At 46.1% G+C, this 24252-nt stretch overlaps 2 protein-coding genes across 2 annotated transcripts in view; one reads left to right on the plus strand and one right to left on the minus strand.

Annotated features, from left to right (window-relative positions):
• Positions 1-4049: 4049 nt before the first annotated feature.
• Positions 4050-11450, minus strand: GUCA1ANB (GUCA1A neighbor). The gene is made up of 2 exons (XM_045014445.1): positions 11262-11450; positions 4050-4466 (listed from the first exon to the last, which is right to left on the minus strand). Exons 1-2 carry the CDS (start codon positions 11301-11303, stop codon positions 4050-4052), a joined length of 459 nt encoding a protein of 152 aa, XP_044870380.1. The 5' UTR covers positions 11304-11450.
• Positions 11451-19955: 8505 nt separating this feature from the next.
• Positions 19956-24252, plus strand: part of C4H6orf132 (chromosome 4 C6orf132 homolog) — a 30280-nt gene continuing 25983 nt past the window's right edge. The window contains exon 1 of the mRNA XM_045012459.1: positions 19956-20210. Within this exon, the coding sequence (XP_044868394.1) occupies positions 20063-20210 (148 nt within the window). The 5' untranslated portion in view covers positions 19956-20062. The remainder of the gene's footprint in view (positions 20211-24252) is intronic.

Consider the following 24252-nt stretch of genomic DNA (forward strand, 5'->3'; position numbering starts at 1 on the left):
CATCCGAAGCACTAACCAGCAGCCCTGCTAGCAGAGATTGGGTCCCGGGGGCAAATCTCCAGTTAATAAATTGTCATAGCTCCACTGATCTCAATGGCACTTTACACCAGCTAAGGATCTGCCGCCAATTGTTAGGTGCCTCCGTGATATGTGAAAAGGTCTGAGTGTGAATGAGAATGGGGCCCAGTGTTGTTTTCATATCGAAGGTGCAGCAAACAGAGAAGAATTAACAAAAAATTGATCCTATTATAATAGGCCAAATCCTCAGAGTATAAAATGAATAGAGCTACCTGGATTTACACCAGGTGAGGATCTATTCCATAGTATTCATAAATATTTTTCTCTTCTACGCACCTTAAGGTAAGGAGCCCAATTCTGCACATGGCCTGATGCTGCTTTCCCTGCATTTATGCAGTTATGAATAACAAAAGAAAGGCTTCAAATTAAAGGTGTGCAGGCTAGTTACACTTCACCAACTCTTTGTCAACTACATTTCCTAGAAGCTTGACAATGGCTGGGCAACAGAAACACCTAGCGGGACAAACATCAGTGAAAAACCTGGCAGAATAATATAAGGCTGAACACAGGGGTTTTTTCCGGCAGAAATACTGTGAGGTTTGATATTCCAGCGACAGTCAGTTTAATGAGGTGCAGTGCACTCCAACAAGCCAGCAATGAGAAATTCAACAGGGAAAATGGGAACACACAGAAGCAAAACCTTTCCCAGACATCTACAAAGTGAACTGTGCTAACAATGAACTGAACGTGGAGAGCTCCTCTCATCTGAGTGTGCCTCAAAGGGCTTTGCAAACATTCATTCATTAAACCTCACAGTTTCTCCTTCTGAGGCAGAGCAGTATTATTTCCTCAGTTTTTACAAAAGGAGAGACTGAGCTACAGAAAGGTGATTCAATGGCAGAATCAGCCACAGAACCCAGGCGTCTGATTCTCCATCCTCTGCTTTAACCATTACACTGCACACGTTCGAGGAGCTGGGAATAGGACCGAGCAGCCCTGACCCTGCAGTCCTATTCTCTAACCACTCAATACGTTGCACACCTGCCCTGTTTTCCCTCCATGGAAGCAGAAGTTCTCTCCTGACCCCATCCCCACACCTTCTTATCTGGGCTATTTATGGCACCGATTGTTCCTGGCCCTTCTGTGGGTTAACATGAGGAAGGAGAGCACAAGAAACTTTCCTCCCATGTACAACCAATGTAAGGGCCTGGCACAATTGCACCCTCTGCACAACAAACCTAGAGGTGCACAATACCCCAAGGGGGCAAGGAGGGGCAGGGCCAGGGGTTCCCCTTCTGCCCCAGCCCGTGGGGAGGACAAGCCCTCCGAGAGAGTCAACAGCACCCCCTGGAGGGTGGTAGGTGACCTTCCTCTGCATGCCAATTGTGGCATTCTAGTTGCCTGCACCTCCCCTTACTCATGCTGAGGAGCCCTGGGGGGCAATGTACCTTGGGAAGGAGCTGCTCTGTCAGGGGCGGTGCAGAGCACTTCCTGCTCAGCGAGTGACAGAACTGTGTGGCTTGTGCAAGAGGGATTAATATCCAGGGCAAGGAAACACCTTATGCTGCCGGAGGAATCGAGGGCAACCCTCACAGATGTGCGGGATGTAAGGAGATTCCCCCAGATTTGCTGCTGATATAAGCACCAATTAGGGTCAAATTCAGAGGTGGGTGACACCTGTGAACGTCTACTTTCCAAATCCAATCAATGGAATTACTCTGGGTTTGTGCCAGTGCAAAGGGGGAGCAGATTTGGCCCTTAGTGTCATGGTGCCAGGGGGCTGCCCTCTAATCAGCAGAAGTGGTCTTGACCCCTGGCTAGACCCTTAAGGGAAGAAAGGGAGGGGGGAATTTACCTTTCCCCACTGCTGTGTCCCAGCGTGGCCTCTGCCTGTAAGCTGTCTGCTCTGCATTACTCATCACGCTAGCAATCCCCAGGTCCCAGTGATCAGTGGAAGGCAGAGGCAGGGACTGGGAGATACACAGACAACCTAAAAATAAACCACTAATAAAAAAGAGTGGGGGCTTGTACCTCAAGAGACACCAATGTGCTAACAGCATATGAAAATACCAATGCTTTGTAAGAGCTTCCAGTGTGGAGATACCCAGGACCCAGGGAAAACAGCCCTCACACTCACAGTCGGCGCTAAAGGGGGAACACATGAAGCAAATTGAGGCCTCCACTCCCCTTGACAGCATCAGAATCTTGACAGCATCTGAAATATGAGGTGCCACTGTTCTTTAGCTAAGCGTCAGTTAAGTGTACTCGGTTCTTCAATTCAGAGTCAGCAAATGCAGTGGCACCTGCTGCTAGCAGGAGCAGACAGAAGAGATGGGTCTGAAATGAATCTGGTTAAAACACATCCAAACTTGCCTCTGGCTGCTCGGGCTAATCTCTAGCGCACTGTGAGTAGAATGAAAGCCCCAAATTATTTCAGGATATTGCAAGGTGCCAGGTGAAATTCCCAGCTGTGCCGCAGACTCCCTGTATGAGTTTAGGCAAAGCATTTGGGCCCAGATCCTCAGAGTACCTAGTTTAGGTGCCTAGTTTTCAATTATTTCAATGGAAGTTAGGTGCCTAAACACCTCTGAGTTTCTGGGCCTTGGGCTCGCTGGGCCTCAGTTTCCCAGCAGTAAATAGGGGGATGATGATAGTCTTCTACCTCATGGGGATGGTCATGACGCTTAGTTAATTATTACTTGTAAAATGCTTTAAACATCTTAGCTGAAAGGTGCTTCTAAAGGGGTGGCCGGGTTCTCCCCCAACCCACTCTGTTAGCAAGAGTTAGAACCCTACATAAAGTTGCTGAGTAAGTTCTGCTGGCTCATTATGGCAGGTGGGACTTGTTAATCCTACCAAGATAGGAAGTGTGTGATGATCATCTGACCAGAAGTCACGAGGGTCTGGGGCACAGAGATTTCTGCAGGGAAACCCTAGGACCAGCCAGACTTGAGCTGAGATTTATGACACACTGTTGGTGTTTCAACTGCCAGTCAAGCCAAACTCCACGAAAGGGGAGATGTTTGGACAATAGGAGTACACTGTTCAGAGCACAGTGGGAAAGTCCATCAGCTCACAATGCTACAGAAGGACAAAATATTATGATTATAGTTGTACCTTTCTGCCAATGCATTCAATTCGCCAGGCTATTAAAAAAAAATTCTGTATACTGTGTGCCACCTGACATCTTTTACAGTGTACTCTTAAGTCAGGGCTAGTAGAGACCTCCCCAGGGCATGTCACATTTCAGTGACAATTACCAAACACAAAACAAGCTTTTACAGCTCCAAACACAAAATGAGCTTTCTGCCTCACTGAGCACAATGTCATACCATGCCCGTAAGGCCTAGCAATGAAGGGATTCTTAAGCTTTCCAGAGTCTGACCAGGACTTTGGGAAATCAGAGAAGAGACCAGCTCCTAGGGAATACAGCCCAGGTTCTACACTGAGCACAGTGCATGCTGGGGCAAGGCTTCTGGAGTTTAGTCTGTTGTGTGGATACCCATGCGGTACATAGATAATCAGTAGAATTCATATTTTTATGCACCTCACTGTTGAGTCTCGGTGCCTCAGTAAGGGTTCCCAGCAACCCAGACACAACAAGTCTGACTGGGTTTTCCTATATCAATACAAGTACACACACTCTAGGCAACATATTTCTCAGAGATCAGTGCATTCATCAGGTGGATGGATTCACCAAACCTAACAGCATCTTCCCCAACCCCCATATCCATTGTTTTGCTATCACAGGCATCGCTTGTCATTTTAACATGCTTCATTTAATGTGCCAGCTAGTGGCTAGTTTTGGTAACTTAACCGCAATGGTAGGTTTACACTATTGCACTGCATTCTGGAAGGAGTTGGGTAGAAGTTACGACAGCCGTTTGCTATGCTGCTGTGAAAGTTTAGCTCCTGCAGTATTTCCCAAGTGGTCTTCTAGAACCATCCAAATAAGCTTTACCTCGCCCCTTCAACCCACACACTGCACTAGAATATCCTGCACAAATGAGAGGCTCAGGCCAGACATACTGTCAGTTTCGTTGCTTTGGGTTTATTGTAACCAACTGTGGTTTCGTCCCCACAATGGGTCTCCACTTGACAATGTTTGCCCTCTCTACGTCCATCACCTTCCTGGTGTGATCGGTGTCCCGGCAATACCGGTACCCACAGGTTGGCTTCTGCGCAGTGTAAAATGGCGCGTACGAATTAGAGTAATTCGATTTATAGAAGACAAACTTGAGTGAATCAGGCTTATGACTCCCAGGGTGTACGACGAAAGGAACAAACATAGAGGCTAAAGATTGGTCCTTACGATAGCCTATTGGAGACGACTGATCCTTGGAGGTGCGTAGGGGACAAGGAAAATCCTGTGACACTTTGGCTGTTTCTCTTCCCTTTGATCTCTTGCAGGCATTGATGGGAGCTCCCGGTTTCAGAGCCCCATTGACCTGTGAAAAGAAAAGTCAAACAAAGAGACATTGCAATCCTTTTGTTCCTGCACAGAATTGTAGGAGTTTCACGTTCTCTCTATCATCTACCCAAATATAATGGTGCTGCACTAGAACTGGAAAGTGAAACAGATCAGGCCCAGTAGTGAAAGTGGCCCCTCTAGTTACACTGAACAGCAAACAGTCAACAACTGGTATAAATGCTAAAAATCTGGCCATTTAAAATTCTTTAATGAGTGTTTGAGGTGATTATTTAAAGAAAATGTATTATTTTTAACTTGACAGCATCTCTTTACAAATACTACTAATAAAGAAAAAATATACTAAGGAAATTCACATACCAAACGTAAAACTAGATCCCCAGGACTTGATTCTCTGTAACCTTGCTCCTTTTGCAGTCATTTACACCACCACCATTTACCAACTGGGTGTAAAGAGCTATCAGACTGTGGTCTTGTGCTCCCCATCCGTCTGTGTCTAGCTGTGGTCTCTTATCTTAGATTGCAAGCTGTTTGGGACAGGGACTTTCTTTTTGTTCTGGGTTTGTACATAATTAAATGTTCATCGGCGTAGGGACTAGGATAAAGGTTAGTGCCCCAGAGTCACTCGCACTTTCTTTGTCCAAATAACCACTCAGGTATTTTATACAAAGTGGAACAACTTTAACAGAACAGATGTAGAGAGCCCCACTCCAGGTGCATAGCCCACTGGTTACGGCGCTCATGTAGGATGTGGGAGATGGGTATTCCAAGTTCCTGGTCCTGAACAGTGATTCAAAACTGGGTCTCCCAGGTCCCAGTTGACCTAACCAGTGGGTTACAGGTTACAACGGGGATACCGCCCCTCAGTTTAATGAATGTTGCTCTTCGCTTTTGTTAAAAACGACCAACATGAAACGCTTCATCTGAAGCCAAGGTTTTCCCGCCTCTTTCAATTTGCCAGAAATTCCCCTACTGCGCACACACACACACACACACACACACACAATCACTTTCACTTTGAGCAGAACCAAACCATTATTTTGAATTTTTTGGAACTGTCAGTGAAGTGAGACCATCAGTTAAATTATTTGCACTGCTCTACCCTGATCACACTGCTGTGCCTGCTCACTGGCTTCCTGATGCCTTGCCAGGCCGTGCATTTCTGTGCTACTTGTATGACGTGTTCTTTGCAGGCCCTAGCCACAACCTTGGCACATGCATCGGTGGGTCTATTTTTATTTTGCACACAAATATGCAAAAGATGGAGAGGAAAATATGAATCAATAAATCTTATATGTAATCAATAGAGAGCCACGTGTTCCTTGTGTCTTGAGCCAACAATGACACCACACCCAAAATATGCTGCACAGTTCACCATCTTATTCCAGCTGAGCATATCCCCTGTGGAAACACCACCTTCCACATTTGCACTAACATGATCTTTTTGCAGAATGAGGTGATACCGGCCTGATGACAGAGAGCACTTGTGTTCATGTATTTTGAGCTATCCCTAGGGTGCTAGACTAAAGGGTTAAGGCGTAATTCTTTAGCACAAAAGATTCTCAGTTCTACACCCAGTGATGGTTTATGAAGCCATGGGATTCTTACAGCACGTAGTGTGAACAGATTCACATCTAAGTGCGCCTCATCCGGGTAAAACACAGCATGCAACAATGTTTCTCTGCTGACAGAATTTAGTCTTTCATCTCCCCCTACAGATTTTCATTCTCTCTTCACAGATCATTTTTACCCAGCTTTATGACAAACACAGCCCCGATGGGACACTATTGAACAGGAGTCAGTGCACCGGTGGCAGGAGTGCTCGGGAGATTGGAAATGGGAGAGGACAGCCCTTCATCCCTAGGTCAGCTGCCTGAATTCAGTCCTGACCAGATGTTGCTACAATCAGACTCATTTTTCAGAGGCTAATGAACAACTAGGTGGTGGTCCTAGACCAGTTCCTAATGGATCAGGTACTCACTGACATCAGAACTGCACCCAACTAGAAGCCCTGCTAGTATTCAGGGACCACACAAGCCATAAATGCCTCTCTCAACCCTAAAGGTGATCCCTCTATGCCAGGGGTCTGCAACCTTTCAGAAGTGCTGTGCCAAGTCTTCATTTATTCACTCTAATTTAAGGTTTCGCGTGCCAGTAATACATTTTAACATTTTTAGAAGGTCTCTTTCTAGAAGTCTATAATATATAACTAAACTATTGTTGTATGTAAAGTTAATAAGGTTTCAAAATGTTTAAGACGCTTCATTTAAAATTAAATTAAAATGCAGAGCCCCCCGGACCACTGGCCAGGACCTGGGCAGTGTGAGTGCCACTGAAAATCAGCTCGCGTGCCGCCTTCAGCACCTATCCCATAGGTTGCCTACCCCTGCTCTACGCTGATAAATACCAACGTGGTGACACAGGGAAAGCTTGCCCATGCGGTATCTGTTCTGTGGGTCAACAGAGCGCTGCAGTGCTGTCAGTGCAAGCACCTTGTGCTAGTGTTAAATTCTCTGAAAGAATGAAAACAGAAATAGGATTTAAATGCACGTAGGGCTGAAAAACACAGGTCACTTGAGGAAGGTGCAAACATCTCTCAGAAGTAAAATTTGAAGGCTTTCTTGGCAGGGACATTATGTTTTTACCTTCGTTACTTAACCAGCACTTAGAGATGCTCGGGATATGCTGCTTTTCACAGAGGATGCCCGTGATCCTTGGAAAGGTCAAATGGGAATCAAGTTGTCCCTGTTCAATTATTAGTTGTGCATCCTAAATAAAATCTTTGGTGCCTAGCTTTATTTTTAACCATGTAAAGAGGTTTCCATGACGCCCTGACTTATTCAGCTGATCTATTTTCGGCCTGTATATCTGGCTCTGACCACTGGGTCATAAACGTATTAATCACGTAACAGGAAGATCAGTAAAATGATTATGTAAATTACATTGCCTACTGTCTTTTGAGGCCTCTGGCAGCTGGCTGTCACCCACTCCCCAGACAGCCAGCTGCCAGAGGCCTTAATGCTCTCAATGCCGGATCCTTTTCTTCAGGGATCCTCCATCTGCCTCTGAGAGATGCTCAGATTTAGCTCAGTGCCTCCTTGATCCTCCCCAACGGCTAGTGCTTCCATCTGCATTGTGGCAGCAGGATTCTAATTGGTGGTGGCTGTGGGGGGAAGAGAGAAAATCTTTCCATCTAAGATATTCTCAGGATGCCACTAACATTCAGAAGTTAATCTGCTTTCAAAGACCCTAATCCCGAACTCATTGAAGTCAAGGTTAAGAATCCTATTGACACCACTGGGCTTTGGATCAGACCTAGCTGCAGCTTGCAAGCGAGAGGTCAGCACGTTCCAGCCTTATGGAACAACAGGCTTTATACATGATTTACTGGCACCTCTTCCCCACTCTGAACTGTCTTGACTTTGGGAGGACGGCATTTACTTCTGGGAATGACAGTCTCCATGCGGGCAGTGTCCCTGGTGCCAAGTGTGTGATAGGAGTTAGAGGTGATAGCAGACCTCTGTTGGAATGCGCAGAATTGCTTCCTATAGACCAGCTAGAGAGGATGGCTTGCATGTCTAAGCCCCGAGTCTGAAGTCACTAATGGTACGTCTATACTTCATCTGGAACTGAGCCTCCCAACGCCGGTAGACAGATTGACGTTAGCGGGACTCAAACTAGAGGACTAAAAATAGCAGCATTGACGTTACAGCTTGGGATAACTTGGGCTCTTACACCCATCCACCCCCGTCAGTTGTCTAGCTTGACTCACCACCGGAGTCACAGCATCCACACTGCTATTTTTAACATGCTAGCTTGAGCTAAACTAGTTCAAGTTTGCCTATCTGGGCTGGGAGGCTCCCTCCCAGCTGCAGTATAGATATACTCTAAACTTTCTGGAAGTGCAAATCCAGGGAAGTCATCTCAGCCCTTTTGTAGATGTATAGTTCTTACAGCCAAAAGGGACCACAATCCGCATCTAGTCTGACCTTCTATGCTTCCTGCATCAAGTCCATAACTTCTGGTTGAGCTAGAGTGTATCTTTTGGAAAGAAATCCAAACCTGATTTAAAGACTCTAGATGATGGCGAATCCCCACAACTTTAGGGAATTGTTCTAGTTCTTAATTACCATCACTATTAAAAATTTGCACCTTGGGTACCAACACTTTGGGTACATGTTGGGTACTGAGCTCTTCTGAAAATTTGGCCCCAGTTGGAGAATTGGGACCTTATTTTCTTGCTCATCTCCACCATAGTTTTCACCTCTTGCTAAATTACATTAAGTGTATCAAGAGGGAGGCCTGAGATTAGTATACACCAAAGACGTTGCAGGCAATTACCACACCCTTTAAACAAACAGAATCACATAATAAGTACTTCAACATCTATTATAGTCCTTATCTAAAAGGTATGATTGTGGAGAAAATGAAATGCAAGGGAAATTGGAGCAGTTAGTGGTGACTATAAAGGAGACTTTTTGCTTCCCAATATTGTTCACCCAACGTATTCAAAAATCATGTGTTAGGCTCCAAAAATTATGAGAAGCAACAAAGAGTCCTGTGGCACCTTAAAGACTAACAGATGTATTGGAGCTTTTGTGGGTGAATGCCCACAGATGCGTCTGACGAAGTGGGTATTCACCCACGAAAGCTCATGCTCCAATACATCTGTTAGTCTTTAAGGTGCCACAGGACTCTTTGTTGCTTTTTACAGAACCAGAGTAACATGGCTACCCCTCTGATACTTAAAAATTATGACAGTGATTTAAAAATCATACATTTTTTAAAATGAAGTTTGGGTACTTTTTATGTGCTTTCTGAACCTTTAATATGCAGCTGGATCATATTTTCAAGCTTCTCTCTGTAACCCTGAAAGCTAGAAACTTTTTTTTTTAATGAAAGCTGAGATTCTCATGACATTACATGACTCAACGAGCTGGGATTTCAAGAAAAACATATTATGAGACTGGAGATAAAATGGTGAGTCCCACACACATTACAGCTTTTAACAGAGCAGCAAAACAGTGAGTGTTCCCAAACTCTATGTATTTTTATGTTATCCAGCTGGTTTCCAATGACCCTTTCTATAGCTGGTCACACCAGGTGACATAATACACATCAGTAACCATGCACAATACTACTACCCATGCATGTGCACTTTTGAGATGAGGTTAAGGGATGACAGGAATTGCATTACCCTGGTCCATCTAGTCCAGTACGTCTGCCTCCAACAGTGGCTAGCACCAGGTGCTTCAGGGGAAGGTCATAAATCAATAAATATCGTTATGACATGAGATGGCCTTGAAGGGACCAGAGCCGCCTTACATTAACTGTGCCAGCTGTTTAGCACATTAGCAGTGTCTCTGCCAGCCCTGATGTGTCATGGTTTGCTGTAATCCATGTAAAAAAAAAAAAGGCCCCTCTCACAATTCATAGGAAAAGATAACACCCCCACAGAGTGCCAGCATCACCCAGTCACTGCTGCCAGCATGGTAGGGGGTGCTGCACCAGGTTGAATATTTGGAGTTAGGGCTGAGGAAGGGGAGAAGGAGTAGAGATGGGTGTGCAGGGACCAAACGCAGGGTGTGGATGGAGGATTTAGATCCATGTAGTGTATGTATATGTTGACATTTCATTATGTGAGTCTGTTTAGATGACAAGCTCTTCAAGGCTGGGACCTTTCCTCAAATTCATCGGTAAAGCACCTAGGATAAAATTTTCAAAATCACCAAAGTGATTTAGGCACCTCGGTCCTGTTTTCAAAGGAGATTTAGACACTTAGGAGCCTCAATCACATCAACTGACTAAATACCTTTTGGAAATGCAATTTAGGTTCCTAAATCAGTTTGGCTTTGCAACGCTGAGTGCAGCAATGCCCAAATACCTTTAAAAATCTAGGCCTGAGTACCCAAGGCCCAATCTAAACATAGATTTTGTGTCAGAGCAGCCATGTCAGCTAGGAGTGGGCATTTTACCCTAAATAGTTACACCAGTCCAACTCCTGGTGCAGGCTCGGTTAGACCAGTACAAAAGTGATTATACTAGTATCATATATGCCCCATCCCATACAAGGATAAAACTATACATCTGACGAAGAGGGTTCTAGCCCACAAAAGCTTATGCCCAAATAAATTTGTCAGTCTCTAAAGTGCCACAAGGACTCCTTGTTTTTTTTAATACCAATGGAAACATTTATATCTATAACTGCATCCACGCTACACGGTACTTACTACCCGTATAGCTAAGACAGGGCAACTTCAGTGGGTAGACAAGGCCAGAGTCACTTTTGCAAATGGAACTCAGGCTCCTAAGTCACTGAGATGCTTTTGAAACGTTGACTCCCCGCTATAGGTGCGACGTGCTAGATGGATAAGGAGGAGTGAGGGGGCTGGAATTCCATTTCCAGGCTGCTAGCGCCTTGTGCCCTGCTGCTGGGGATTGCCATGGGGAAGTCTCCGCTTTGACAGGACGGTGGCACCTCTCCCAGGATGGTTGAAGTTTCCCCCAGATACTTTCTGGAGTGATGTCGTTGAATGCTCTGTTCTCCCCAGGAAAGTGAACAGCTGGGGGAATCCCTCCCTGCCCTGCCCAGCCCCGCCTCGCTGGGGGCGTGGATTTCCCAGCCCCCCACGCTGGGCGCTGCTGTTTCTTTATGCGCCCGGGCCAGGCGCTCTGTGCCCGGCGGGTGGGAAATGGGGCTGGGGGGCAGGGTCCTGCCCGCGCCGCCGGAGACCCCCGCTGGCCCCGCCGCTGCTCCGCAGCAGCCGCCCCTCCCTTGCCCGCTGCTAAGCCCCCTAGCCCGGCGGGCTCCTACCTGCGAGGGAATCCCCCCTGCGGGGATCCCCGGTTGCGTCATCCCGCCGCCAGGCCGCTCCGCACGTGGGCTGCCGCCGCTCTAAGCCGCCGGGGAGCGGCCGGCGGAGCCTGGTGCTGCCACGGCCGCTGGGGGCATGGTGGGCGCTGCCCTCTGCTCGGGAGCCCGCTGCGCTGCGGGGCCGGGCCGGGCCATTGTGACTCGGCCGAGGCGTCAGCTCTGCCCACGGGCTCCTGGCCTCGCTGCGCCCAAGGGGGAGAGCAGGGCCGGGGAGTCAGGGCACGCTGCTTCCCAGGGACAGAGCCCGGCCTAGGCGGGGAAGCCCTCTCTCCCCCTCCCCCAGCCGGCTCGCTTCCCCCCGGGCTCCAGCGGGAATGGCCTTTGGTCAGGGCCAGCTCCAGACCCCAGCACACCAAGCGCGCGCTTGGTCGCCGGGAGGGCGGCAGGCGGCTCCGGCGGAGGTCCACCGGAGCCGCGGGACCGGCGACAGGCAGAGCACCCCCCGCAGCGTGTCGCCGTGCTTGGGGCGGCGAAATCGCTAGAGCCGCCCCTGCCTTTGGTGGGGACAGGGGCCATTAGCAGGGGCTGTTGTAAATGTGAAAGTCCAGATCCCCTGAGCTACTTTGGGCAGAGCCTGGCTTCAGGGCCGGCTTTAGGCAAATTCCACCAATTCCCCTGAATCGGGCCCCGCGCCCAGTGAGAATCTCTTCCCTGGCTAGAGGCACCTTTTTAATTTTTACTCATCTGGCAGTGCTCCGGGTCTTCGGCGGCACTTCGGCGGTGGGTCCTTCGCTTGCTCTGGGTCTTCGGCGGCACTTTGGCGGCGGGTCCTTCAGTGCCGCCAAAGACCTGGAGTGAGTGAAGGACCCGCCGCTGAAGTGCCGCCGAAGACTGAGAGCACTGCCTGGTGAGTACAAGCCCCATGTGGTTTTTTACATATATTTTTTTTTAATAGTCATCCCTGCCGGGGCCCCGTCGAAACTGTTCGAATTGGGCCCCGCCCTTCCTAAAGCCGGCCCTGTCTGCGCAGGGTCCCCGGGACTCCAGCCAGGCTCCAGCCTCCCCAGCTCTTGCCAATGTAGTGACAGTTATTGATATTTCAAGTTTTTCCTAAAGCCCTGAATCTCTGATTTCATTTCTCAAAGTAACCTGCTTTTTGCCCTCACACAGTTGCAGAGAAAAAGCCTGAAAAACTGACCAGAGTGCACCTTAATGGCCCAGAAAGTGGAAGGCAAATAAAAAGTACCCAGATTTTTTGTTTGTTTTTAATATTGTGGATTTTAAGCCGACCTAATTATTGGCGAGGGGCTGACTTTCCTTGATGGACGTATGGGACTGCCTGTTTGGACCAGGTTGAAGGAAGAGACCCTGTCTACATTCCAAGTATTATTTAGGAGAAAACAAGAGAACCAAACACCTAATGAAAGAACCTGCTCCCCTTCCAAACTATAGTGCTAGAAGAGTTCACTTTCTTCCGATGCACAATGACCAGGCAGGAACAGCACAGCATTGCAATGCTTTACAATCCTGTCAGGATTGTTTGTAAGAATAGAGAACCATTGGCAGTAGTATCACTGCACTGCTCAGCACAAAACTCTTTACTTGTGTATCTGTGTGGAGCTGCCATGCTGATTACAGACCTTTTTTTTTTTAAAGGAAAATGCATTTTTACTGAGTGAATAGTTCTGGGTGAATGATTCCTGCCCCCCAACCTCATATCAATCTTTTCTTGAAGCATCCCTGAGCTGAGGAAAGGGGTCTTTCAGATGTTATCTGTGATGAACCAGATTTGCATTAAAGTAATAGTTCTCCATTTCAAGAGTTGCACATTCAAAGTTGGCTTAGGTGACAAGTGAAACAAATTTACTCAGCCCCGCACCAGCTATTTACTTTCATAAGAATAGAGAATTCAACAAAATCACTCAAGAATATACATATCAGAAACATATTATTATTAAATGACTAATTCATCTTGTGATAAAAAATACTTTGCAAAAATTATAACAGATGCTATTTTATGCCTGACTTGTTAATAATCATGGACACTACATGAAAATGAAAATCTTTGTGTAAAAAATTTGCTGTAAAAATGAGGCATTTTTCCAAATTTTGATATACTTTTGGCCAGTGCCAGACTATATTAATTTCCAGTGTTTTCATGGAAGTTCTCATTATTCAAAATTCAGGCACATTAAGAAATTGTTAATACAGATATGAATACTTAGCATACCATTCTGATGTCTTTACATCATCAAAGCACTATATTATCTATCTCCATTAACAAGTCTATATAATTGTATGTATATATTAAGTAATCTGTACATTCATGTCTAGTAACTTATACTGTTCACTTGAATTTTAAAAAAGTCACTTAAGCCAACGTTCCAAGGATTTGTTAGTTTATAGTCCCTTGTAAATTTCAAATGTCTTTGTTTTGCTTGTTACTCATATTTATAGATTTGATGTCACACCTATGAAATATGTCATTGATAATGCTGCCACAACCACAACAATCATTTTGTTCTTTGGCTGTCTATGAGCTTCAGCCTCAACCTCTTATAGCTAAATCTGAGAAGAGAGGGACTACACCTCTGCAGGGGTGGATTACATATTTTATTTACACGAGCGCCTCACCAGGTAGCAAAGTTTCTTGTCACTTCATTGCATGAATAACTCGCTTCATGCAATAAAAGGTATTTCATAGAAGTCTTGTGTTCCCGAGTTACGGAACCTGTCACAGGTATTGTGCTTTAAGATATGACACAAACATACACCTGTCTTTTCTACAATAACTCATTGAGGAAATAGACCAAACTTTTGTAAGGAATCTGGCATTGTCCCTGTCATGGCAGATGTGTTTGGAAAATTGGGAGTGCTAGTGACATCACTGGCTACTAGAATGCCAGATGAAAACTCATCTGTCTCCTGTGTTGTCTTTGGCAGCCTAAGTCATTTGTTTCCTAGTAGCATTGGTTTCTGACTGACAATCAGGAACTTGGTGGCATGCTGCGTGTGTGGAATGTGTGTGCTGTTTCTATTGGAATTCTAAATATCTCATTTGACAGCTGTGGTGCTCACAAATAGACCTGCTTTAAAAAGATAATGTCATTATGTAAGGATAGATGCAGTTCGTAATATACGATAGGATGGATAGGTGGAGGCCATACAGGGGTTCCTTCAGATAGGTACCTAAATGCAAATGGCCATCCACTCCGAAGGAAGTGCTAAGCATCTGTAGCTCCCATGTTAAAATCAGATTGTTTGTATGTAGCAACAAAGAGTCCTGTGGCACCTTTAAGACTAACAGATGTATTGGAGCATAAGCTTTCGTGGGTGAATACCCACTTCGTCAGACTCACGAAAGCTTATGCTCCAATACATCTGTTAGTCTTAAAGGTGCCACAGGACTCTCTGTTGCTTTTTACAGATCCAGACTAACACGGCGACCCCTCTAATGTTTGTATGTAGGTGCCTAATTTTGAACATTTGAATGAGTTTGTGTAAAGCACTGCCCTCCACTGGAAGAAATGTGCCAGACCATTGCCTGCTGGCCCTTACTGCCTGAGTTAGTGGAACTGTTCCTTCAAATTACAAGGCTGGCATCACAACCCGCATTTCTGCTGCTGATTTTTTTTTTAAAGCACAAAAGAAGCTATTTCTACAGCAAGTAATGGACATTGTTAGGCACATAACAGGCGTCAGCTGTGCTCCTGGAGACAGTGAACAACTTTTAACTGCTGGACAAAGAAAATTATTAGCAGAAAGTCGACAGCTTGACAGCGCAGAATGCAGTTGTCAGTCAGCAGTGATACCCCTCCCAAGCCCCTGTGAAGCTCAGAGAAAACTTGATGGACAGGTTCTAAACTGAAAGGGGTTTCCAGAGAGCCAGAGTTTTCATTCCTCAGCCTTGTGCTTTTCTTCATTATCAGTGTCTAACTCTCTCTGCTACTCTTGGCTTAGTATTTACTTAGTTCATAGGTCACATGTGTTTACTTTTATGCAATAAAAACAGAGAAGGAAAGAGGGGGAACACACACACAAGTACTGTGTTTGGTCAACTATTTCCACTTCTGTTTTTAGAAACAGTAATGTGTGCATTTTCAACAGACGTGGACAGCAAGGCAGGATTTTGTTGTGCGGAAAATGACTTGGCAGGAAGAAATTACAATGGTTTCCAAAGTAGCAATAATATCTTGCTTGTACCTGGCCCTTTGTTTTTGGAGAAGTGCAGAATACTTAAAGTGACATGCCCAGCTAGGTACAATCCCAATATTTTGCATTGCTCACTGTCTATAGCACAAAGCACCCACCAGCACAGTATGTGGGTGGGATTTCCACAAGGCCACACTGTTCTAGGGTGACCAGATGTCCTGATTTTATAGGGACAGTCCCGATTTTTGAGTCTTTTTCTTATATAGGCTCCTATTACCCCCCATCCCTGTCCCGATTTTTCACACTTGCTGTCTGGTCACCCTACACTGTTCGCCTACCTGCTCCCATTGAAAAACCTCTGGAGTTAGGACAAAAGTTGAGCGCTTTAGGAAATCTCATCCTATAAATCCCAACTCTCTATCGCCTCTTATCAGAGGCCTTCAAGCACAGTGCAAATGTTCCCCAGACCTCGCCCAGTCTAGCCTAGGGATGAGGCTGGGGTAAAGAACAAATATTTGTAGTCTGGAGCAAACGTTGCGGGTGTATGTGCACAACAGTCTTTATAAGAGGCTTAAGTATCTCTCCTTAGTTAGCAATAAGTTCAGGGGAAGTAAAAAAGACCGGTGAAGACATACCCTTATGCTGAGAGGAATTTGTCTCTCTTTATCGCCTCCTTCTCCACAGGGCCGCCCAGAGGATTCAGGGGGCCTGGGGCAAAGTGGGGGAGCTGCGGCGCTTGTACTCACCCGACGGCGGTCCGGGTCTTTGGCGGCATTTCGGCAGCGGGGGACCCTTCAGTCGCTCTGCGTCTTCGGCAGCACTGAAGGGCCCCCCGCCACCAAAGACCTGGAGTGACTGAAGGGCCCCGACCGCCAAAATGCCGCCGAAGACCCAGAACACCTCTGGGCCAGGGCTCATGGGGCATTTCGGCGGCGGGGGGGCCCTTCAATTGTTCCATGTCTTCGGCAGCCCCTACCGCCGAAATGCCACCGAAGACCTGGATTGCCGCTGGGCCAGGGCTCGTGGGGCCCCTGCGAGGCCCAGGTCCTGGGGAAAATTGCCCCACTTGCCCCCCCTCTGGGCGGCCCTGCTTCCCTGACTGTTACTGGCTGTTAGTGGGGTGGGGCAGTGGGAAATGTAGGTGCTGCTGTGCCACCTTCCCCGTCCTGATCTCCCAGGGTCTTTGAAACTGCTGCAGTCTGTTCAAGCACCCAGCGCTATCCCCCTTGGCCCCACCTCCTGCGGGGATGTATGAGTTGGCTTGGGTAGGCCTTCTACCTGCAACTGGTGAAAACATGGCACCATTGAAGCCCATTGGAATTTTGCCCTTGATTTCCTGTCTCTATCCAGGTTCCTACGTGGCCCTCGTCACTGGGGCCTTTTCTGAACAGGGGTGCCAGTGAGTTGAATCTTACTTTAATACCAACCAATAACACTGGACAGTTATGTTGACTGTGGCCATAGCGCTTTCACGGAACAGCTCTTCTCAAAAGCTTTGTGGATTTTTCTCACTCTATATGATTCTCTTGGCTTCTCTGTTGATTAGCTCCTCTCTTCCCTCCCCCCGTGTTCCTTGAGTTAATTTGTCTATATACGTATATCCGGTTAAACTGGTTTGATCAAACATTGCAAATACCAGGTGGCACTTGCCAAATGTCTTGCATATTTCACAAAGATACAGTGTTCTGTTGGCTTATAATGTACATATCTTTGCATTTACCCTACACCTGATGGAAATTAAGTTGACATTACTAGGTAGTGGGGTGGAGGGGTGGTCATTTGGTTTGACCTCCAGTCATGGGAGGTACCTGGGGATTTTCTTTAAGCATCTGGGGTGCAGGAAGGGAGGGCCCTGGCAAAGAGCCGACATTGTTTTCTCCACAAACCCTCCCTTATGAAAAATGCCTCTTTACAGCTTCTATCTTATTACCTATCATATCTGCAGGCAATACTGTTCCCTTATTTTGACCTTGACTTAGGCCCAGATGGAACATCAGAATAACTTTGTGTACAAGTGGTCCCGGAGAACTCAAGATGTGGATAAAGTTAATTATAGGTGTCAGGGTTGGCCAGATCGGTTCCTTGGTTTGTCACAAATTAAACATCTCTGAAAAGAGCTGTTAAAAAGACTGTGCGCCAGAGTCTACCACCCTTGCTCACCCTGGGTAGTAGCTTACTCTGAGAGGAGACCCATTGGACTTCAGGAGGATTCATCTTGGAGGAAGGGATTACTCAATATGAGTAAGAGAAACAACAGAATCTGAGCTCTAATTTATAGCTACTATGAGTCCCTTCCTTTGGTTCTTTCATGCCCGACACTGAGCACAACTATAACCCATAATGCAGGAGTGGTAACTATATGAGGTTAGGTTTTATTTCCTGAATCAAAGGTCTGCAGTGAGGGGCTGAGGTCCCACTGCCAAAGATTTCTGTTTTTCTTTCCCGGTAATCAGTTTTTCCAGAAAAGTACAAAAACAAAGGTCTATGATGAGAAAGACATTTACATTAATACACCAATTAATATTACCCCCATTTTGCCATGGATGTAAGATTTGTTTTTCCTCTGTTTCAGTGGTGTTTGGCAGTTCTGAATAAACTGTCGTTGGGTTGGATTTCCATTTTCAGAGTATTACATTGGTACTCGTTCATTGGGAGATTAAATTCAAAACTCTGGAAAGGCTTTTGCATCTATTGCTCTAATATTTTTGTAATTTATGGCAAGGTCAAAATGTGGGACAGGTGAGCTGACAGGTGGCAACATCTCCAGAATTTACTATAGTAATGAAATCTACATACATTTTGACCCTAGTAGCTGACTTGGAAGTACAGCTGAAGATAATACTTTCATTCATCACCTCACAGCGTTGTTTTCAGAGTTAGTTAATGTTTGAATGAGTTTTTGAAGGCATAAAATGCTATGGAATTACCAAGATTTATAATTAACTGAAGTTATTATTCATTAACTTGCAATATTGTTTTGCACCATATATAAAATACCTTGCAATGTTAGAGATTAATTCAAGGAATGATACCTACTTTTGTACTTAAGAGAAAAATCAATTATATAGCGTTATTTACCCTTTCCCAGAAAACAAAAAGAATGGGGTCACATGAGGAAATCAATAGGCAGCAGGTTTAATATTAAACAAGAGGAAGTACTTTTCAAACACTGCACAATTAACCTGTGGAACTCATTGCCATGGGATATTGTGGCGGCCAAAAGTATAACTGGGTCAAAGAAAGCACTAGATAAGTTCATAGAGGATAGGTCCATCAATAGCTATTAGCCAAGATGGTCAGGGATGCGACCCCGTGCTTGGGGTGACCCTAAACCTCTGACTGCCAGGAACTGGGAGGGGAAGACAAGGGTTGATCAGTCCAATTGCCCTGTTCTGTACACTCCTGTACAGTGAAGCTCTGGTACTGGCCACTGTCAGACACAGAGTACTGAGCTAAATGGACCATTGCTCTGACCCAGTATGGCAGTTCTTATGTTCTTATAGTCGAGGTTAAATTCCATAAACTTTAGCTCTTAGACTGTGATTTAGGCCCCAGTCCTATAAACTAATCTGCACAGACAGGCTCTTCTGCCTAGACACAGTCCCACTGAAGGAAGGCATCAGGACTTTACACAGGCACAGGGGCCCTGCCCACCAGTATGGATCAGCTTGCGGGATCAGGCTCTTAGCTATTAGCACACCATCTAAAATCTAGCTGCCCATTTGCATTGTGGAAAATATATGATGAAATAAAATGATTAAACTTATTAGTTGTCCTAAGACAATTGTTATTTATTTCTATTGCAGTAGCATCTAAGGACCTCAACCAGGATTAAGGTCCCATTACAAGAGGCACTCTACAAACAAGGGAGCAAATACAGTCTTGGACCGGAAGAGCCCACCATCCAGGATTTTTAGACTATATGTAACAGATGAATAATCAGATAAGTGGGGAGCAAAGGAGGGCCAAGGAGAAGGAAGTAACAATAGAGAAAAACCAGACTCTAAGTACGTGCTTCTGCTACCCTGACTCAATGCATATACTAGTTAGAAGTACGTTTACTGATGGCCAAGATATTTAATCAACAGGTAGCACCACACCGAAATGACTTGCTGTGCATTAGTATTTATTTTTCAGTGCCCCAGCCTTGTGTCTCCTTATTAGAAGAGACAAATAAAAGATGTGGTGAGCTGTGAAATAAATTCACTAGTTGACTAACACTTTTTGCTGTTAGTTTGTCTCTGAAAAACAGGAGGGCTAATGAAAAGTGTACATGTTTTTATCATGACCAGAGAAGAGCAGACGAACAGCTTTATGGATCCTCTTGTGGGTATCACAGTGTTTTGGAGAGATCCACGAAACATCCCTGAGCAGCAGGGACTAGAGATTGGCAGAGTTTAACAATGGCTCATTGTAGCAGGAAGGAAGGAATGTGACCAAGCCTGGAGCTGCTGTTGGGTGTGGCCAGGTAAGAGCAGCCAGCCTTCTACCTGCTCAGGTGTTTACCCTTAAAGCAGCCGAAAAGGTAGCTCTGCAGACCAACACCTGTTTTAGCTTCAGCTGGGTGGTGACAGGGCACACTGGAAATATGTCTTGCTAGAGGAAACATTGGAGACCTGAGCAGAGCACGGCAGGGGATCTGAGCAAAGATGAAGAAGAATCAGTCTGTGCAGGGGACGTTCAGCAAACTCTTTGGGAAGAAACATGCCAACAACTCCAACAACACTTCCCTCTATGCCACAAATCCACCCTGGATCTTCACGCAAGAGGTCACTTCTGAGGGCAGAGGTGGTCCTGGTTAGTATCTTTCTTTATTTGGGCTTTCAAGAGAAAGGCAGTAAAGAAGTCAAATCACCCTCTCAAAGTGCTACCTGGCCTGATTAGCCTCCTGCTTTGAATCCAAGCAGTGACTGGTTAGTTTAGATATGGGGGAAGCAGCAATAGCCTTGTTGGGGAGCTCCGGTGTGGACAGTATGAATTCTGCTAAACAGAGCCCCATTAATCATTCATGCAGTTTGGGAAGCTACGGGAGGTATTTGTTAGTACTGAGCAGATTAAAAGGAAACATGTTTGAACCTGTGATACTCTGAATGAACAGCAAGTGATAAACTCTGTAAAGTCAAGGAAAATAAAAAGGCTTCTAAACAAGTTGAATAGCTAACAAAAGCTGGGAAATCTGGCTTAATATGTGAGTTGATAAGGGATTCTCAGATCTCTGAAGAATGTGGTCTGTGACTTGCTTTGTTCTAGTCTTTGCTCACACATTTGACTTGCATTTCTTTTCTGGGTTTTAAAGGAGCTTTTGGATATGTGTTCTGTAGGTCATTTGTTTTTGAGGAACTGTGGGGTGTCAGGTCTGTTTATTCTGTGGATTTTATTTGTATCTCATTGTAGATTTAATACCCTGGAGGCTTAGGTGGGATAGTGCCAGATACATATTGTTAGAGCAGAACCAAATTACAGATAACAGAATGTGGATTGGCTTTTTAGATTCCAATAAACGTTTGTAAATTCAGGGGTGGAAGTATTGTTTGTTTAGTTGTGTAGCTGTTACACTGATAAAAGCTAAAGATATACAAAGGGATTACATCCAGACCTTAGGCTGGGGAAATTCAGATGAGGACAATAGGCATGATTAAAGGTGTCATGAGACTTTATTCAGAAATGGTTCCCCCTTCTAATCATTGCTATAAATCCAAAGAGGGACTCGAGTATTTTTCCTGTGGTGGGTTTTTGTTTTAAAGTGGCAGTGCATTTGGTTAATTACAAATCAGGCCTCAGCCCTGTGACTGTCTCCTTCCAAATTAATGGGGTTCCTCGGAGGCACAAGGGACATTGGCGCAGAGGCCAGGCGTTCTGGAAGCCTATTCAAACAAAGAAGGGTTGCAGAATCAGGCCTTTAGTAGCTCTTGCATTGTAATACTTTACTGAGGATGTTTAGATATTAAATAGAGTTTTTCAAGCCAGCATGGTAAGACTTATCGGTGCATTTATCCCAGGTCTGCTATTGCCTTACTGCTAAGCAGTCTAGCTGCAGATTTAGTTGAATTTTGATTTCTGACAACGGTATGTTCTGCCTGATCAAAGCTCTGCCCTGTATCTTGCCTCTTTCTTTGAACGTTTACTGCATAGTTTCATATGCTACCAGGTGCTTCACTGCTTAAGCTAATCCCCACCCTAGTTTTGCATCAGATATATTGCAAAGTAAACACAGGTTAAGCAACAAGAAAAGGGAGTAGGTTTTGCATGTGACTGACTCAGAGATTCCTGAATTTAGTGCCTACTGCCATCCCCTCCCTCAGATCGGGCTACACTAGCTTTACAGCCACAGCTACCATACGTGATGCTACCACTGAAATTACAGTACGTTATAAATTGTGAGTAGCCTCTGTCAAGTCACATAACTGATTCTCTGGTACAGTACAGTCTTTTTAGGAGAGCTTTAGTTCAAACGCAGGATACTCTTAAAACAAGGCAGTGTCACATTTGCAAATGTCTCCAGAAAACACTATACAACCAAAGGTGCCCAAAGTACAATCCAAGGGTTAACCGTTGCCTTAAAATATAGCTCATGCATTTACTTGGAGAGGAAGGTTAAGGGAAAATGCTGATCAACTACAATTTTTATCGCTGGTGGTCTTTTAACAGGCAAATCCTATTGATCTGTCAAGGAAAATACAAGTACAAGCATTTCCCCTCCCTTCCTTTTTCATCAAAAGCATTCAGGCTCCTTTCTTAAAGATGCTTCAACGTCTGCAAATTCTTAATAACCTTGGGGCAAAGTTTTGTGGTCTGTAATCCAGCCTCTTATTGGCTGCAGTTGGTGTCTTGCTCACCTTAAAGATCACATGATTTTGGAGCCCCTTGACCAGTCAGTCTCTCTACTAAATTACCGTATATACTCGTTCATAAGCCGAATATTTTTGGTAAAAAAAATTATGCATCAAAGAACGGGGGTCGGCTTATAAACAGGTCTACACCAAAATTTGATGATTTTAAACTCTATGGAATCATTGAATATCTAATACAGGGATTGGCAGCCTTTGGCACTCAGCCCACCAGGCAGTGATAAGCTGCCAAAATCTTAACGACCGGTTCCCTATAAAAAGTTCTGATTTAAGTGGGGGAGCGGGAGAGGGGGAGACATACTCGTGGGGCCGGGGGCAAATTGTCCCACTTGCCCCCCCCCCCCGCAGCCCTAGAGCTTGCAGCCCCCTCCCCTCTTACCTTGCCCGCAGCTCAAAGCAGCAGGACGACTCCGGAACTCAGCTGAGCTGCCCAGCTGGTGCCGGCAGCTGGCCACGCTGCAGCTGCGGGGAAGCAGGGGAAGGGCCGGGGGAGCCTCAGCCTCCCCAGCTGGGAATTCTGGGAGCAACAGGATGGTCCGGCCCACGGACTGGAGTTCTTTGCCCACCCCCTGGTCCTTTAACAACCGGTTCTCCACGGAGGTCTAATTTTAGCTACCGGTTCTTGGGAACCTGTGGGAACCGGCTCCAGCTCAACACTGCCGCCAGGGTAAGGCACGCCACTTCCTGCAGTTCCCATTGGCTGGGAATGGTAAACCACGGCCACAGGGAGCTGAGGGGCTCCATGCCTGCAGACGCTCCAAGTAAACAAAACATCCTGACCCGCCAGTGGCTTATCCTGAGTAGCTGGGAGCCAAAGTTTTCCAACCCCTGAAATATAGGGTCGGCTTATGAAAGGGTCATACTGTTTTTGCTATTTTTACCTATCCGTTTTGGGGGGTCGGCTTATAAACGAACAGGATAATGAATGAGTATATACATTAACTGAACTGTTTGAATCAAAAGCTCTGTGAAGCTGCATTAGATTTGAGTGAGAGTCGCAACTAGAACCTTTTGTAAAACTCAGGAAAAGGCTCCAATGTCACGCTCTTGGGCCTGAACACTGGCCTATATGGGAAGTTCTGCTTTTTAAGGACCTCAAATGTGCGTGGGTTCCCTCCAATGGCCCTTGTTGCAGCTGGAAATAACACCTGGAATCAGGGTGCCCCAGAGGATTCAGGGGGCCTGGGGCAGAGCCGGGTCTTTGGCGGCAATTCAGCGGCGGGTCCCTCTTGGAGGGAAGGACCCGCCGCCGAATGAAGCAGAGGCAGTGGAGCAGCTTAAGTGCTGCCGATCGCGGCTTTTTTTTTTCCCGCTGCTTGCGGCGGCACTTGTACTCACCAGGCGGTGCTCCAAGGTTTCGGCAGCACCTCAGCGGCGGGTCCTTCACTCGCTCCAAGTCTTCTGCGCTGCACTGAAGGACCCACCACCGAAGACCTGGAGCAAGTGACGGGCCTGCTGTCGAAGTGTTGCCGAAAACCCCGAGCGGCTCACGGGGCTCCTGTGGGGCATGGGGCCTGGGGCAAATTGCCTCACTAGTCCCCCTCCTCTGGGTGGCTCTGTCTGGAATAACACTGGAAATAGCCATTTAGTACAGTGCGCTCTAGCCTGTGTACTATCACTGGGTGATACGGTGTGGTGGGTGGTGACACTGCCACTCTTGAAGGCTGTTCTCTGGGAACAACTTTTTCCTCAACCCAGGAGGACTGCATCCAACTCTGAGCATCAGCCTGAAAAGCGCATGCTGCTGGAGTCCATCAGACTGCTCTCAAGCCATCCCTGCTAACCTTGTGCCTGTGATGGATGTGGTTAGGGAAATGCGATCGGCCAAGCTGACTGAGTTTTGTCTTATTAATCGGGATGGCGTTTGTGGCTGACTCACTGCACTCAGGCTCGCCCATGCAGGTGTTGAAACGAAGACTGATGTGGTGTTCTTGCTAGCTGTCTGTGGAGGTCCCCAGGTGTTCAATCTCCTTTTCGTCCTTGGCCTCCTG

Source organism: Mauremys mutica, chromosome 4 (genome assembly GCF_020497125.1).
Source record: "Mauremys mutica isolate MM-2020 ecotype Southern chromosome 4, ASM2049712v1, whole genome shotgun sequence".
Taxonomy (NCBI): domain Eukaryota; kingdom Metazoa; phylum Chordata; order Testudines; family Geoemydidae; genus Mauremys; species Mauremys mutica.